The 18,045-nt window shown below is 45.1% G+C and overlaps 1 protein-coding gene across 1 annotated transcript in view; it reads left to right on the forward strand.

The window, feature by feature from the left end:
- WDR36 (WD repeat domain 36) overlaps positions 1-18,045 on the forward strand; it is a 58,178-nt gene that overhangs the window by 19,909 nt on the left and 20,224 nt on the right. Inside the window, exons 6-12 of the mRNA XM_073549853.1 lie at positions 199-253; positions 4,249-4,381; positions 5,208-5,383; positions 11,416-11,536; positions 11,619-11,684; positions 12,048-12,131; positions 13,137-13,291. Coding sequence (XP_073405954.1) covers positions 199-253; positions 4,249-4,381; positions 5,208-5,383; positions 11,416-11,536; positions 11,619-11,684; positions 12,048-12,131; positions 13,137-13,291 — 790 coding nt within the window. The remainder of the gene's footprint in view (positions 1-198; positions 254-4,248; positions 4,382-5,207; positions 5,384-11,415; positions 11,537-11,618; positions 11,685-12,047; positions 12,132-13,136; positions 13,292-18,045) is intronic.

Consider the following 18,045-nt stretch of genomic DNA (forward strand, 5'->3'; position numbering starts at 1 on the left):
ATGGGGGCTTATCTACAGCATTACAGAATGCTGTAGATAAGCCTCTGATGGCTGTGGCCGCAGCTGATAGGCCTGACCAGCTATCTCACAGAGGTTTTTTTCTAAATATTATCCATTTGGCTTTTCAGTACGTAATAAACTGTGATCATCTGTGATTCTACTGTTAAGATATTGAACTATATACATTTTCTTTCTCAGCAAACTTTTATTCACCTTTCCTGGTTGGCAAACAGGCGTGACTGTTCTTCAACAGGTAAATATATTTCCAGATTTTGTAGCTGCTGTTAATCCAATGCCCATAACAGGGCAGAATAGGGACTGTATAATTGTGCTATTGTAGGGAGCAGGTGCGGCATTCTGGTGCCACCATTACACGTCACAGGGCACTGTACGCTGATGGGAGGGGGATGGTACGCAAATGAAGACAGGAGGCAGAGTTTTCTTCCAGGCAGCGCATGCACCGTAGCCTGGAAGAAATCATTAGCATAAAGAAATAAGATGATTTTTCCACAAGACCACAGACATGAGGCATACAGGTAGGACTATTATAACATTTGTCACCTGTATGCCCATAGTAATAAGTTATATACGTTCAAGGGGGTAACAGATTCCCTTTAACGTAATGACAGACTATAAGATGATTCCATAAATGTACTTTTGACCTGTTCATTGGAAGTCATTCCAGGGGAAGACCTGATAAAGCTGCTTGAGAGAATGATAAGGGGGTTTAAAGCTGTCATCAGAGTATGAGGGTACTTTGAGGAATTTTAAGGTGTAACACACATTCTGGTTTGTTTCAGTGTGTTAGCTCATGGTTTTGTTGCCTTCAGTCTGAATCTACAATGTGCATATTCCTATAAGTATAATGAAAACCATTGCATGAGCAGGAGCGTCCAAATATTTGACTGATGCTGTATGAGATACTATGTCACATACTACCTTTCATATAACATCTATTGTCTGTATGCTCAATATAGCATAAAATATGCAATATAGAATGTATGGAATATGGTATACTAGGACTACAGACATCAGATGCAAGATGCCTCTATAGAAGATATTTTGGTATGTATCATACTATGATTACAGGACATCAGATATACCAGTTGCATATTATGCTTTATGTAACATCTGTCAATGTGCACAGTATATTGCATACAATGTACAGTATCATACACAATTGGTATATGATGATTACAAAACCTGGTTGAATGAATGATGATTGGGATCAGAAGGGAACAATTGGCTGTTTTGTAGTTGACTTGATGATGCAGTGTGGTTGTGTATGTATCCTTCCCTTTGTCTTCTCCCATCACTCAGTTGAATTTGATCAACATTTTTTTTTTCAACCATTTTAACTATACAACAATGTGTAATACAAATAGTATGTGAATGGTATATCTGATTTCTTGCAGTATAGTATAATCTCCCATCACATTTAATATCTGTACCTATAGTATGCACATAATAAGGCTACTTTTACATTTACCGTGTTTTTTGTGGGCTGTGTCGCCGCAATTTTCACGGTCTGCCACAATAACGGACCCCAAAAAACTTGCGGATTGCCGTTTTTTAGGTTTGCAATAATACTGAAGAAGTATTGGAAACTAACAAATGGCGTTCTGCAAAACCGGAAGTCATGTTGCACCGCAAAAACAAACTTCCGTTTGTTTTTGCGACCCCATTGATTTTCAATGGGGGTCGTGTCTGTAAGCCGTGAAAAAGATCGCACAGGCTCGATCTTTTTTTCATGGCCGCAAATACGGCCGCACAGCACACGGCGCACCGTGGATTTTTTGCGGCCCCATAGCAATTTGTTGGGGCCGCAAAAACACAGTGAATGTAAAAGAACCCTAAAATATCAGATTTTATATACAGGATAATATGTGACTGGTACAATATCTGACACTTATAGTATACACATCAGCAAAGTATTATAATAATATACAGTGGGGCAAAAAAGTATTTAGTCAGTCAGCAATAGTGCAAGTTCCACCACTTAAAAAGATGAGAGGCGTCTGTAATTTACATCATAGGTAGACCTCAACTATGGGAGACAAACTGAGAAAAAAAAATCCAGAAAATCACATTGTCTGTTTTTTTTTCATTTTATTTGCATATTATGGTGGAAAATAAGTATTTGGTCAGAAATAAGCAATCAAGATTTCTGGCTCTCACAGACCTGTAACTTCTTCTTTAAGAGTCTCCTCTTTCCTCCACTCATTACCTGTAGTAATGGCACCTGTTTAAACTTGTTATCAGTATAAAAAGACACCTGTGCACACCCTCAAACAGTCTGACTCCAAACTCCACTATGGTGAAGACCAAAGAGCTGTCAAAGGACACCAGAAACAAAATTGTAGCCCTGCACCAGGCTGGGAAGACTGAATCTGCAATTGCCAACCAGCTTGGAGTGAAGAAATCAACTGTGGGAGCAATAATTAGAAAATGGAAGACATACAAGACCACTGATAATCTCCCTCGATCTGGTGCTCCACGCAAAATCCCACCCCGTGGGGTCAGAATGATCACAAGAACGGTGAGCAAAAATCCCAGAACCACGCGGGGGGACCTAGTGAATGAACTGCAGAGAGCTGGGACCAATGTAACAAGGCCTACCATAAGTAACACACTACGCCACCATGGACTCAGATCCTGCAGTGCCAGACGTGTCCCACTGCTTAAGCCTGTACATGTCCGGGCCTGTCTGAAGTTTGCTAGAGAGCATTTGGATGATCCAAAGGAGTTTTGGGAGAATGTCCTATGGTCTGATGAAACCAAACTGGAACTGTTTGGTAGAAACACAACTTGTCGTGTTTGGAGGAAAAAGAATACTGAGTTGCATCCATCAAACACCATACCTACTGTAAAGCATGGTGGTGGAAACATCATGCTTTGGGGCTGTTTCTCTGCAAAGGGGCCAGGACGACTGATCCGGGTACATGAAAGAATGAATGGGGCCATGTATCGTGAGATTTTGAGTGCAAACCTCCTTCCATCAGCAAGGGCATTGAATATGAAACGTGGCTGGGTCTTTCAACATGACAATGATCCAAAGCACACCGCCAGGGCAACGAAGGAGTGGCTTCGTAAGAAGCATTTCAAGGTCCTGGAGTGGCCTAGCCAGTCTCCAGATCTCAACCCTATAGAAAACCTTTGGAGGGAGTTGAAAGTCCGTGTTGCCAAGCGAAAAGCCAAAAACATCACTGCTCTAGAGGAGATCTGCATGGAGGAATGGGCCAACATACCAACAACAGTGTGTGGCAACCTTGTGAAGACTTACAGAAAACGTTTGACCTCTGTCATTGCCAGCAAAGGATATATCACAAAGTATTGAGATGAAATTTTGTTTCTGACCAAATACTTATTTTCCACCATAATATGCAAATAAAATGAAAAAAAAACAGACAATGTGATTTTCTGGATTTTTTTTTCTCAGTTTGTCTCCCATAGTTGAGGTCTACCTATGATGTAAATTACAGACGCCTCTCATCTTTTTAAGTGGTGGAACTTGCACTATTGCTGACTGACTAAATACTTTTTTGCCCCACTGTATATAATAAGTGTGAGGATCAGGCAGAATTTTGTATTGTCGTGTTTGTGCTTCCTCTGCTGTGAGTTACAGGTACAGCGTTAACATTCCTGCAGATTGGGTGATGTATTTTCTGTCTGTGTACTTAAAGGACAGCATATTGATCCAGTAATAATTGGTGTGCCTGTTCACACCAGCGATTTGTCATCCGGTCTGATGGTCCATGTGGAAAAAATTGGATGATGCCCTAGACTGGTCCTATCATGTCCCAAAGTAGTGCATGACAATAGCAGGCAGCTCCTGCACCCATCCGCTATGTAGTCGAGCACACGTAGCCAGTCACTTCAGTCCCCAATATTAGCCTTACCTACATAGTGGAGCAACATTTAATTAAAAATTCTGAGCAAAAATAGACGAGTGCGGAAGAGAAACAGCAAACCAGCAGAAAGAACTGTAATAATTGCCCAGCCCTATTGAGAAGAGTCTTCTTGGAGCTGCTCTTTGGCTTCTTCCCAACTTGACTTGGATGACAGGTTTCTTCCAAAGCACACAACCATTTGGAGAGAAGCCCTAACGGATCCTTCAGTGGACACTGCTCTTTTTCTGACTTTTTTTTTCTCTGTGATGCTGCAGCATTTTGTAGAAAGGTTTCCTTATAAGCGTTCAATATCCCGTAGTATTGTGCTAACAGTTTTTGTTCTCTCATCCATATACAGGCTCCTGCAGTGGATATTGTGGCTATTGGTTTGACAAGTGGTAAAATTGTATTGCACAACATCAAATTTGATGAAACATTAATGACTTTTCAGCAAGACTGGGGTCCTATTACTTCAATATCTTTTCGTACCGGTGAGTTCACGTCTCGGCCTTATTGTTTATTAGTTGTAAAAAAGTATTTATTTAACGCCTTTCTTACAGATCAGTGTAAACAATACTCAACAGGTTATAGAAGCTAGGCCGGGGTCACACTAGAGAGGAGTACGGATGAGTGTGAGGCGTTAAAAGCATGCATTACACACGGACAAATGATTCTCTATGGGTTTGCTCCCAACAGCCGTGTATTTCTCGTCCGTGTTCTACGGTCCGTGCCAATCGCAGCATGCTGCGATTGTCAGCGTACTACGCCCGTAATACGCCAATGCAAGTCTATGGGTGCGCAAAAAATACAGATTACACACGGACCACACATGTGACTTGCGAGAAATACGCACCAGGTGTCTTTTAGCAAAGCCGGCAATTCAGTGCGCGATACAGTAAACTCACACTGACAGTTTTAATAAAGAAATGAAAGAATAGATATATACACATAGAATACACACATAGAATGCATATATATATATATGTATGTGTGTGTCTATATCTATTCTTTGGTTTCTGTTAGAAACCCTGTCATAGGGCTCCATTATATGTCCATTTTGCAAGCCTGCGAGAAAGTCTCGCCATACGGATGCTGACATGCGCAAAATACGCGACCACACCTTGCTTACGGATGACATACAGAGCACTATTTAGGGGTCATTCATCCGTATTACGCCTGTAAACTACGGACCGTATTTTGCGTCGGTTAGTGTGACCCCGGCCTAAAGCTACCTCTTTATCTGTAATATGCACACAATGAAATCAACCCCGTACGTCTTGTGTTTGATCTGAATGTTGATTTGCTTCTGGTTTTTAGATGGACATCCGATATTGGCAGCTGGAAGTCCCATTGGCCACATCGGACTATGGGATCTAGAAGAAAAGAAGCTGATGAGCCAAATGAGAGAGGCTCATTCAACTGCTATTGCTGGTCTCACATATGTTCATGGAGAACCTCTTCTCATCAGCAATGGTGCTGATAACGCCATACGGGTAATAACTTATGGATGTTTGAATAGTGTTCCCTTTAACCCCTTCATGACGGAGCCCTTTTTCTTTTTTTGCGTTTGTTTTCCGCTCCCCTTCTTCCCAGAGCCATAAATTTTTATTTTTCTATCAATATGGCCATGTGAGGCTGGTTTCACACTTTTTTTTCACACAGCGTCCGACTTGCCCCCAAAAAACGCATGCAATGCGGTTTTTTTCCCCTAACCACCCATTAAAGTCTATGGATGCGCTGACGTGCGCAGGGTAATGCACACGCCAGCGCACAAAAACGCATGATGCGTTTTTTATGTGCGTTTGCACTGCGCACGGTGCGCAGCGCAAAAAAATGCAAGTGTGAAAGTAGCCTGAGACCTTGTTTTTTGCGGGTCGAGTTGTACTTTTGAATGACAACATTGGTTTTACCATATTGTGTACTAGAATATGGGAAAAAAATTCAAAGTGCAGTGAAACTGCAAAAAAAAAGCGCAATTCCACACTTGTTTTTTGGATTTTTTTTCACCATGCTCACCAAATGCTAAAACTGACCTGCCATTATGATTCTCCAGGTCATTACAAGTTCATAGAAACCAAACGTGTCTAGGCTCTTTATTTAAGTGGTGAAAAAAAAAAATTCAAAGTTTGTTAAAAAATAAAAAATAGCGCCATTTTCAGATACCCGTAGCATCTCCATTTTTAGTGATCTGGGGTTGGTTTTTTGTGTGCCGAGCTGACATTTTTATTGATACCATTTTGGTGCAGATGCGATCTTTTGATCACCCGTTATTGCATTTTAATGCAATGTTGCGGCGACAAAAAAAAAATGAATTCTGGCGTTTTGAATTTTTTTCTCGTTATGCTTGGTTAATTCTTTTTTATATCAATAGATCGGGCGATTCTGAACGCAATACCAAATATGTGTATGCTTTGTTTTGTTTTGTGTTTTTTATTGTTTTATTTTGAATGTGGAAAAAGTGGGTGAAAGTGGGGTGATTTGAACTTTTATTTATTTTAATTTTTTTAATATTTTTAAAAGCTTCTTTTTTTTTTTCATACTTTTGGCATGCTTCAATTGTCTTCATGGGAGACTAGAAGCTGCCATAACCCGATCAGCTCTGCTACATACAGGCGATGATCAGATTGCCTGCATGTAACAGAATTACTCACTTGCTATGAGCGCTGACCAACGGGCAGCGCTCTTAGCAATCCGGCATTGACAACCATAGAGGTATGCAGAAGGCCTCTGGTTGTCATACCAACCCATCGGTGACCCGCAATCACGTGACAGGGGTCGCCGATGGGCATATAAGAAAAGGAACCGCATCCAATCCAGGTGAAAGACGTATCAAAGATTTATTCTGTCAGAATATTGACAGAATAAATCTTTGATACGTCTTTCACCTGGATTGGATGCTGTTCCTTTTCTTATATGGATATTTTTGTTCATCTGGGTTCATGAACTTTTGAACTTGCATCCTTTTAGTCCCTGCTGTGCTGTCGACTGCTTTTTGCTGGGGGTCACCGATGGAGTCTGGCGCGATTGCCGGAAGCTCTAGTTAAATGCCGCTGTCAGTTTGATAGCGGCATTAAACGGGTTAATAGCTGCTGGTGGATCGCGATTCCGGGCACGTCAGCTGTTCAAAACAGCTGACGTCCCGGGAAAGATGTATGCTCACTGCCGGAGCCCTCATCAAAGGGGGAGACACGACATGTGCCGTACTAGTACGGCACATGTTGCTTTTGGAATTTTTGAATATCATGTTTAGTATCTGTAACTATAATTACCATTACTTCATTCATCACCTCGGGAATGGTTTTATGTCTATGCACAATCCCTATTTCTCATGTGCTTCATAGATACACAAACTGTTGTAACATGCTGCCACCTAGTGGCTGACACTAAGAATATATCTTACTAGTTTGTTGATCTGCAACAGCCTACACCTGGTTTGCAGTCACCCAGCTTTGTTTAGCTTTTCCTCTTAGCAATCTCTTCCACCAGGCGAGGCACCAAATTGTGACTCCAGGGCTGTGGAGTCGGTAAGCCAAACCTCCGACTGCTCAATTTCTCTTACTCCACAACACTGACTCCACAGCACTCCTCACTACTGAGCATGTACATAGAGTGCAGCACAGATTCATCTCATCTACTACTCCACAGCACTGCTCACTACTGAGCATGTACATAAAGTGCAGCACAGATTCATCTCATCTACTACTCCTCAGCACTGCTCACTACTGAGCATGTACATAAAGTGCAGCACAGATTCATCTCATCTACTACTCCACAGCACTGCTCAATACTGAGCATGTACATAAAGTGCAGCACAGATTCATCTCCTCTACTACTCCTCAGCACTGCTAACTACTGAGCATGTACATAAAGTGCAGCACAGATTCATCTCACCTATGACTCCATAGCACTGGTCACTACTGAGCATGTACATAAAGTGCAGCACAGATTCATCTCATCTACTACTCCACAGCACTGCTCACTACTGAGCATGTACATAAAGTGCAGCACAGATTCATCTCATCTACTACTCCACAGCACTGATCACTGCTGAGCATGTACATAAAGTGCAGCACAGATTCATCTCATCTACTACTCCACAGCACTGCTCACTACTGAGCCTGTACATAAAGTGCAGCACAGATTCATCTCATCTACTCCTCAGCACTGCTCACTACTGAGCATGTACATAAAGTGCAGCACAGATTCATCTCACCTATGACTCCATAGCACTGGTCACTACTGAGCATGTACATAAAGTGCAGCACAGATTCATCTCATCTACTACTCCACAGCACTGCTCACTACTGAGCATGTACATAAAGTGCAGCACAGATTCATCTCATCTACTACTCCACAGCACTGATCACTGCTGAGCATGTACATAAAGTGCAGCACAGATTCATCTCATCTACTACTCCACAGCACTGCTCACTACTGAGCCTGTACATAAAGTGCAGCACAGATTCATCTCATCTACTCCTCAGCACTGCTCACTACTGAGCATGTACATAAAGTGCAGCACAGATTCATCTCATCTACTACTCCACAGCACTGCTCACTACTGAGCATGTACATAAAGGGCAGCACAGATTCATCTCATCTACTACTCCACAGCACTGCCTCACTGCTGAGCATGTACATAAAGGGCAGCACAGATTCATCTCATCTACTACTCCACAGCACTGCTCACTACTGAGCATGTACATAAAGGGCAGCACAGATTCATCTCATCTACTACTCCACAGCACTGTTCACTACTGAGCATGTACATAAAGTGCAGCACAGATTCATCTCATCTACTACTCCACAGCACTGCTCACTACTGAGCATGTACATAAAGTGCAGCACAGATTCATCTCATCTATGACTCCATAGCACTGGTCACTACTGAGCATGTACATAAAGTGCAGCACAGATTCATCTCATCTACTACTCCACAGCACTGTTCACTACTGAGCATGTACATAAAGTGCAGCACAGATTCATCTCATCTATGACTCCATAGCACTGGTCACTACTGAGCCTGTACATAAAGTGCAGCACAGATTCATCTCATCTACTCCTCAGCACTGCTCACTACTGAGCATGTACATAAAGTGCAGCACAGATTCATCTCATCTACTCCACAGCACTGCATCACTACTGAGCATGTACATACAGTGCAGCACAAATTCATTTCATCTACTACTCCACAGCACTGCTCACTACTGAGCATGTACATAAAGGGCAGCACAGATTCATCTCATCTATTACTCCACAGCACTGCTCACTACTGAGCATGTACATGAAGTGCAGCACAGATTCATCTCACCTACTACTCCACAGCACTGCTCACTACTGAGCATGTACATAAAGTGCAGCACAGATTCATCTCATCTACTACTCCACAGCACTGGTCACTACTGAGCATGTACATACAGTGCAGCACAAATTCATTTCATCTACTACTCCACAGCACTGATCACTACTGAGCATGTACATAAAGGGCAGCACAGATTCATCTCACCTACTACTCCACAGCACTGCTCACTACTGAGCATGTACATGAAGTGCAGCACAGATTCATCTCATCTACTACTCCACAGCACTGCTCACTACTGAGCATGTACATAAAGTGCAGCACAGATTCATCACATCTACTACTCCACAGCACTGCTCACTACTGAGCATGTACATAAAGTGCAGCACTGATTCATCTCCACTAAAAGCCAATCTCCTTCGATCAGGAACAGTGCAGTCATTTATAGGACATTTCATAACTTTTCCAAATTCTTCTAAAAAAATTACAGCACATCCTGCATTGTACTACTGTACCCAATGTATTATATATTTTAGGAGTCTGAGTCGGTGCATTTTATACCAACTCTACAGCCCTTGATGGCTCCACCTGTCTCTCCTTGACCGCCACAGAGTGTTTAATCTGGAACCCTCCTTTTCTCCCTAGCGTGTCCTCCATTTTTCACCTTAATGAGATTGCCTTCCTTCAGGCATTTCCCTGAGAGGTTCTTACACAATCTAAAGTAGTAAGAGCTGTGCAGCTGTACTTGTCTCTCACAGCTACATTCAGAAGCCTTGATGGTCATCCCAGTATGTCTTTACAGAGGCTGACCACCTCTGGGATTACCATTGTTCATTGGTATTGATCTGCCATTGTAGAAGATTGGGCTAAGCTCCAACACCCCTGCTTAAAGGGCCTGTCACACTTTGCGATATCGCTAGCAATATCGCTATAACGTCACTGGTTTTTGTGACATAGCAGCGATATTGCTAGTGACATCGCTATGTCTGATACTTGCCTCCGACCGGCTCCCCCGCTGATCGCGCGAGAACGTCCTGGGCCGTTTCCCGTCGTCAGCTTCCTGTGGCGCCGACGAGCGACGCGAGCGGGAGGACGTCTTCATCGCCTCGTCTGACAGGTAAGTAGCGACCCCCGACCGCTGCTATGTCGCTGGTGAGATCTGCCTGTGTGGCAGCTCACTAGCGACCACTTAGCGATGTACCAGCGATCCTGACCGCGTCATATCGCTGGTCGGGATCGCTGGTGCATCGCTAAGTGTGACAGTACCTTTAGGCATTGCTCACTCCTCCTGTGTGCTAGAAGCCTCCTGGGTTATATGCCGCCTGGCGTCTTTCTCTGTTCCATAGGTCCGCTAGTCTTTAATGTACATCTTTGCGGAGCTCTTACCTTGGGTCGATGAATGCAAGTCTTAGCAGGAGGATACTGCAATTGGCAATTACTTGGATGGTAACCTGACGGATTGCTGTTCTTCTGCAAATACTTTTATCAGTTTTTCAACCCCAGGGACTGTTTTAAAATGTCCCATAGTTTGTGTCCCCAGTGAAGCACTCAAAATAGATTTTTCTTTTTTGTACTGTAAAATCTTTCTGAGCGCCTTCATTTGAGACACACTGCACTCTCCCTTGTTTGAGCAATCATTGCTCCTCCTGCTGCTTTTGTACTAACTGAATAGCTGGGTGCTATATGCTGGAATAGGCCAGGTGTTGGGGAGGAGTGGACTCTTTTCCTAAGATGTGATTTTACTATCAGCATATTACCATAGTTTCTGTGTCCCCTAATGTTGGCTACAACCAAAAGGTTTTATGGAGAGTACCAAAAATCCTCCTCTTGCATTGAGTATTAACTGACAACCCAGAGTTGCTTTAGATAGGATGAAGTCTCCTATCATAACCTTCATTTATAATATAAGGTTGCCAGGAACTGTTGCAAACAAGGTGAAGCTTCTCCTGGCTCACATCCCTTTTGAGGTCCTAGAAGAAACCAGTCGTCTTAACTGTTTGACCAGTCTTCATATTTGCAGTGCTGTCTTCACTGTAAATTCAATCATTGGTCTTTTTGTGATCCCAGGCAGCTATCAGACATCTTGCACATATTCTGAACAATTATGTCATTGAAGTGTTTGGGTGATATTATTTTTTTTTTTTTTTTTTTTTAAGAGTTTGTAATTCTGAACTTTTATAGAGTTGCTTAATTTAATAAATCTTGCACAACTTTCTAATTTAATAGGTATGGATCTTTGATGGCCCTGGGGGCCAAGGTCGTTTGCTTAGGTTCCGTGTTGGTCATAGTGCTCCTCCTACTTTTATTCGGCACCATGGGCAGGATGGAAAACAAGTCTTGAGTGCAGGTAAGCCATGGTTACTTGGTAGTTTATATTTTACGTTTTAATCTTAGGGATACATTATATTCCCTGTATTACTTTTCTGCAGGACAAGATGGAACTATTCAGTCGTTTTCCACAGTTCATGATCGGTTCAGTAAAAGCCTTGGTCATGGTAAGTTAATGGGGAAGGAGGGGGACAATAAAATATAATTTCTCGGGTGCTTCACTGGGGACACTGCTAAACAATGGTTCCTGTGTCCCCCAGTGAAGGTGACAAGAGCAATTTTCCTGTAAAAGCCAAAAGTCCTCTTTTTTTTCGGGCATTTCTCTGGGCGACACAGGAACCTCTGTTTAACTGTATCCCCCAATCACATGTGTGAGAAACATTTTTACCGTAAGAGCCAAAAAATCCTCTTCTTGCCCCTGCGACTGTATCGGTAGCATATCGTGCTGATGCACCACTGTCTGTAAACTAACTCACATCTTATTTTACGTCTCACTGCTAATAATGGAATACATGGTCTTATTTTAATAGGGTCAGTAAATAAAGCCAAAGCTAAAAAAGTTGGACTTCGCTGCAAATCCCTAAGACTGCCTCCTGTTGTATCATTTGCATCTGGTGTGTATCCTTATAAACATGTTTTTAGTGCACTTTTTTTCTCTTACATATAAAGGATTTTTGTCCTTATGATTAACGGCATGTTGTACCTGTAAAAAAATATTTTAATGGGAGAGGGTACCCAAAATACTTGCCATATTTTCAGGACTGTAAAAGGCAACCGAAATTTAGAGGAGAGCAGGGAAAACATTTTTTGTAATGTGAAAATGGGGGTCCGTCTTATAGTCCGAATGTAGCTTACCCAAGGGTAAGGGAAGGCCCCCAGGAGATCAATGTGCGGAGTGGGGAATCCGTTCCTGCTTCGCACCGCCAGGACACCCCCTCCTCACAGCCCAGGGCCCGCAGCATCGCCCCACTCCTGCCGCCACCAGCTTCCTGCAGCAACGACTCTGCCTCCTGTGACCCCGCTCTGCCCCGGTAAGCTATATTCGGAGTATAAGGCACACCCTAATTTTGGGGGGGGAAAAGTGCATCTTATAGACTGAAAAATACGGTAACTAAGTCAATAGAAAATACAGAAATTGGTTTTATACAAGTGAAATGGTTCAGTACAACAGAAAGTGGAATTGAAGTAACTAAAAAATGCAGAGATACTGTATGGAGAATAGCCTAAACTTTCATGTGGATTGTTTATAGTAAAGATTAACTTGCTAATTGTTTATTGTATCGGATATTTAGGCCCACCACCAATCCTGAGGATGAAGGGGCCAACAGCCCTTACTTGGATTAGTTTTTTTTCCTGCATAGTCACACTCCCGGCCACTAGCTGTGCTGAAGGCTACATCATGGCCCAGTTCACTAAGCTAGCACTGTGCTGCCTGAATTAGTGGTCCTAGAAGTGATAGCTCTTCCCAATAATGCTCCACCTTTTTATCACATTGTGATAATGTTGAGAATCTAAGAGGGTTAGGTTATTGTACTTTATACGTCATTTGTGTACAGAAATAGTGTCTGTGTGTACATGGCTTTCTATAGATTTGCTGATATTTTCATATGATTTGGCAGAGACTGCACGACAGAATGACTGGGATGGGATTATTGCATGTCACCAACGCAAATTAACCTGTACTACCTGGAATTTTGTTCGATCTACAATGGGGGCTCACAAGCTGGAGCCCCCAAATCGCATAAATGTTGAAACGAAAGACATACATGCCACTGTAAGTATGGTTCATTTTTAGTGGTACGTAGATTGATGTAACAGGATTTAAGAATCAGTAAAAACGTCATCCCTTATAGCCCCCGTTACACACTGCGATATCGCTAGCAATATCGCTGTAAAGTCACCGATTTTGTGACGTTGCAGCGATATTGCTAGCGATATCGCTGCATGTGATACTTACCTCCGACCGGCTCCCCCGCTGCTCATCGTTGGTCGCGCGAGAAGCTCCTGGACCATTTCTCGTCGGGCGCTTCCTGCTGGGCTTCCTGTGGCGGCGATGCGTGGACGCGGGCGGGAGGGCGTTAGGATCGCCACGTCTGACAGGTAAGTAGCGACCCCTGACCCCAGCGATGTCGCTGGTGAGATCTGCCTGTGTGGCAGCTCACTAGCGATGCACCAGCGATCCATATCGTTGTCGGGATCGCTGGTACATCGCTATGTGTAACGGTACCCTAACACCTTGAGCCATAATGGCACAACACTTCATACAGTTAGGGAGCAGTCAGTAATTGTGCAACACAGGAGTTCTGCCGGCTTTATCATACATCCAACATCAGCGACAGGAGGCGAGACTAATCTGTCATTTACCTTGTTGGGCTATGTTCTCACATCTAGCAATCATTCGTTAGAACCGATCCTGCAGTATCCGTTGACAAGAGTTTTGCAGACACAGCTGTTTTTGTAAACTGATTTCAACTTGACCAGTTTTTTTTTTCTTAAAACATTGAAGTCTATGGAAAACAGAACTGCTAGATAGCCATCTATTTCCCTCCATTTCAATAAATTTTATACCTGGCTATTTGCGCTCCCGTAGGTGTAGGCTCCAAGACGACTTATCCAGAAAAGGTTTTTAATATTTCTCAAGAAAAAGCACATACAACTCGTTTCGACAGTATAAAATGGCTTCCTCAGGTATATTGTGATAAGTGTTCCAAAATTGTGGCTAGCTTTATAAGAAGTAGTATTATGCTAAATAGGGTGTGGACCACTGAGTTCCTAACACATCCACTATAGAACTGCTAGACAAGTTAGAAATTCTTCAACAAGAGGACATAATGATAATAAAAGCAAATGCATTCTATAGATATATATCCCAATATATAGGTCTCCCAAAGTCACTTCAAAACTGAATCTGTCCTCAAAAAATAAGCTTTGTAAATCTCCTTGAGAGATTACTGCTACATTTTTAAACGTTCTAACTCTCTAACAGAATAAATGAACATTTTACAAATGGTGCTGATGTAAAGCAGACATAAGGGAAATTATGTGTATTAGTTAACTATTTTGTGTGCTGTGACTATCTGGATTAAAGGGATAATTAATATTTGAAAATGGCAAAAAAAATTTAATTTCTCGTTCGCCTTATTGGGGGACACAGAGACCATGGGTGTTATGCTGCTGCCACTAGTAGGCTGACACTATGCACAAAAAAAGGTTAGCTCCTCCTCCGCAGTGTACACCCCACCGACCGGCAGGGAATTCCTCAGTTTAGCTTAGTGTCAGTAGGAGGTGGACACGGGTCTTTAATTAGACCCATATCTACCTCGACGTGCGTCGTTCCTTTTCAGATTTTCCCAGAGGGATACAGTGTGAATGGTCACAACTGTACTCCCACAAGGAGTCTGTGAGTACGGCGTGTACTGCCACCCGTATCCTCACAGTTCCAGGCGGACGCCAACACGAAGATTTGTCAGCGATCCAGAGGGTCCTCGTCGCCAGTCTCCCACCCACTCGCCTACCAGAGCCTGTCGGTTGGATGAGACGCAGGCTCTTCATGTACAGGTACTTTCTTCAAGAAGCGGGTCCGGGACGGGTAAGTATTGGGACCCTTTGGCCAGCAGCATTCCTCCCCGAGGGTGCGTTTGCGGCGTCTTCCCTGGAGCAGGGATGCGGTGGCGCTGCGATCTCCTTCGCCCATCCTGCTCCTACAGCCAGCCCCTTCACTGTCCTCTTCTCCCCCGACACTCCGATCGGGTATCCTAGGGTCCTCTCGTGGCGGCGCTCGCATTGTGGCACCTCCGCGCCGACCCCGTGCTGACAGGCGGCCGCCGCTAGTAATTTAGGCCCCGGCTTCAGTTCGGGCCTACTTCGGTATCGCGGCCACGCCCCCCGCCCCTTTCTACTAAGCGGGCTTCTCCCGCCCGTTCCAGGCCCTCCCACCGCCCTTCTTAGCCTGTTCCTGGCCATGGGCGGTGCCGGATTCAGCAGGCGGTTAGCTCCGCCCTCCTTCCCCTGGGAGCGCGTTTTCTCTGATTCCTTCAGGCGGTCGCCATCTTTGCAGCCGCACAGCCGGATGCCCCTGTCAGCCAGATATCGCTCCCTGGGCCTGTCCGCCGGATATTCCTCTGACCTGCATCTGCAGAGTGGTGGATACCTTCGTCTCTGGGGTCACCGGACCGTGAGTAGCTCTGCATCTGCAGGCTGACACCCTTCTCTGCACCCTGTCCCCCAACCTTCCGGCTCTCCCTCAGATTTTCACTATGTCTAACTCCAAATCTGACCGTAACCGCCCTGCGGCTCCCCCCTGCACTCTAGTCAAGTTCTTTGCATGCTCTTCCTTCAATCGCAAACTTCCCTCAGGTCAGTCCACTTCCCTCTGCCTGGATTGTAGCAATCCTATTCAACCTGACGCCGCCCAGGAGCCATCTAGGGCCCCAGGCGAGAGTGAACCCCCCCATGCCCGGCTGGGCCTCGTCTCTATCACAGTCAGTGGCAGACCTCACCAGGGTGTCTCAGTCCCTGGTAGCCGTTCTGGATAAGTTGCCCCTGGACACCTCTACAGGGTCCAGCAGGCCTCAAGAGGTTCCATCTGAGTCGGCCAGTGTTAGTCGCAAAAGACCCAGGCAGGATCTCCAGCCGGAATCCTCTCCTCGCCCCATGTCTCCACATAGTCCTCGGCAGCCTCCCTCCCGGGCCTCCTCACCCGAGTCAGGTGAAGCGCTCTCGGACAGGTCATCTGAGGGGATCTTAGAGCTGGATTCGGACCAGGATGCGAACATGAGGATTACTGTGCAGAACCTCATTGCAGCGATCCATCAGACCTTCGACATTGCTGACCCCCCTGTGAAATCCTCAGATCAGGAGGTTTCGTTCAGACGGGAGGAAACACCCTCCAGGGTATTCCCTTTACATTCCGAGTTTGGAAAGATTTTTACCAGGGAAAGAGGAGATCCGACCAGACGCTTTCAACGAGGAAAGCGTCTCGGCGTTCTGTACCCGTTTGCTAAAGAGCTCACGGACAACTGGTCTGCTTCCCCCTCGGTCGATTCACCCGTGTCCAAGCTTTCTAATAATACGGTTCTCCCGCTGTCAGGCGTGGCGTCTCTGAAGGATTCTAATGATAGGATTATAGAATCCCTAGCGAAGTCTGCCTTCGAAGCGGCTTCGACGGCGGTATGCCCAATTTTTGCCTCATCTTGGGCAGCGAAGGCCATAGCTACTTGGGCAGAGGATCTTCGTCAGGGCATCCTAGAGAAAGCACAACCAGATCGATTGGCCGATCTCGCCAATCAGATTTCCCATGCGGGGGATTATCTGCTTTCTGCTTCTTTGGATGCCGCATCCTGCGCAGTTCAGGCGTCAAGTAACGTTGTGGCAATCCGACGTACAATTTGGCTCAAGGCCTGGCAGGCGGACCTGTCTTCTAAAAAGTCTCTTACTAATCTCCCTTTTCAGGGAGGGCGCCTCTTTGGATCCCAATTGGACCAGATTATTAAGGACGCCACCGGAGGCACGAGTTCTCTCCTGCCTCAGTCCAAGCCTCGCAGACCCCCAATAAGGCGTCAGTTTCGACCCTTTCGGGCTTACCGCCGTTTCAATACGGCGGAGACCTCCTCCAACCCACAAAGACCGCAGGCACGCCAAGATAGGAAGAAAGTTTCCTTCAGACCCACTCCCTCCTGGCGCTCCCACTCTTCGCAGGGCAGACCATCCGGATCTGGACGGTCCACATCAGCATGACTATCCTCGGACTCCCGAGGGTCCCTTCCAGTTGGGAGGTCGACTCCTGTTCTTCAAGGACGTCTGGCTGGCCTCAGTAGAGGACGCTTGGGTCAGTGAAGTTGTATCGTCAGGATGCAAGATAGAGTTCGTCTCTCTTCCACGGGATCGTTTCTTCGAATCCCGTCCTCCAAAAGATCCAGCTTTGATCCCGGGGTTCTTTTCGGCCGTCGACTCTCTCCTCAGTTCCGGGGTGATTGTGCCCGTTCCCGAATCAGAGCGGTTTACAGGGTTTTATTCAAACCTGTTTGTCGTGCCGAAAAAAGACGGGGCGGTCCGACCCATCTTGGATCTCAAGCTGCTCAACAAGAGAGTTCGCCTTCGCCACTTCCGGATGGAGTCGGTTCGTTCGGTAATCGCTTCCATGGAGGAGCAGGAATTCATGTGTTCGATAGACATCCAAGATGCCTATCTACATGTTCCCATATTCTCCGGACATCAGAACTTCCTGCGTTTTGCGGTTCGCCAGGAACATCACCAGTTCGTCTCGCTGCCCTTCGGTCTCGCCACCGCTCCCAGAGTCTTCACGAAGATCATGGCTGCGTTGATGGCCTTGTTGAGGATCAGAGGCCTCGTTCTTTTTCCGTACCTCGACGATATTCTGATCAAAGCTCCCGCTTTCCAACAGGCACGCCTCAGTTTGGCGATCGTCCTAGACACTCTTTCCAATTACGGGTGGATCGTCAACAAGAAAAGGTCCTGTCTGGTCCCTACTCAACGTCTTGTGTTTCTGGGCCTACTGTTCGACACTCG

Source organism: Dendrobates tinctorius, unplaced genomic scaffold (genome assembly GCF_039654945.1).
Source record: "Dendrobates tinctorius isolate UK_male_01 unplaced genomic scaffold, ASM3965494v1 ptg000003l, whole genome shotgun sequence".
Lineage (NCBI taxonomy): Eukaryota > Metazoa > Chordata > Amphibia > Anura > Dendrobatidae > Dendrobates > Dendrobates tinctorius.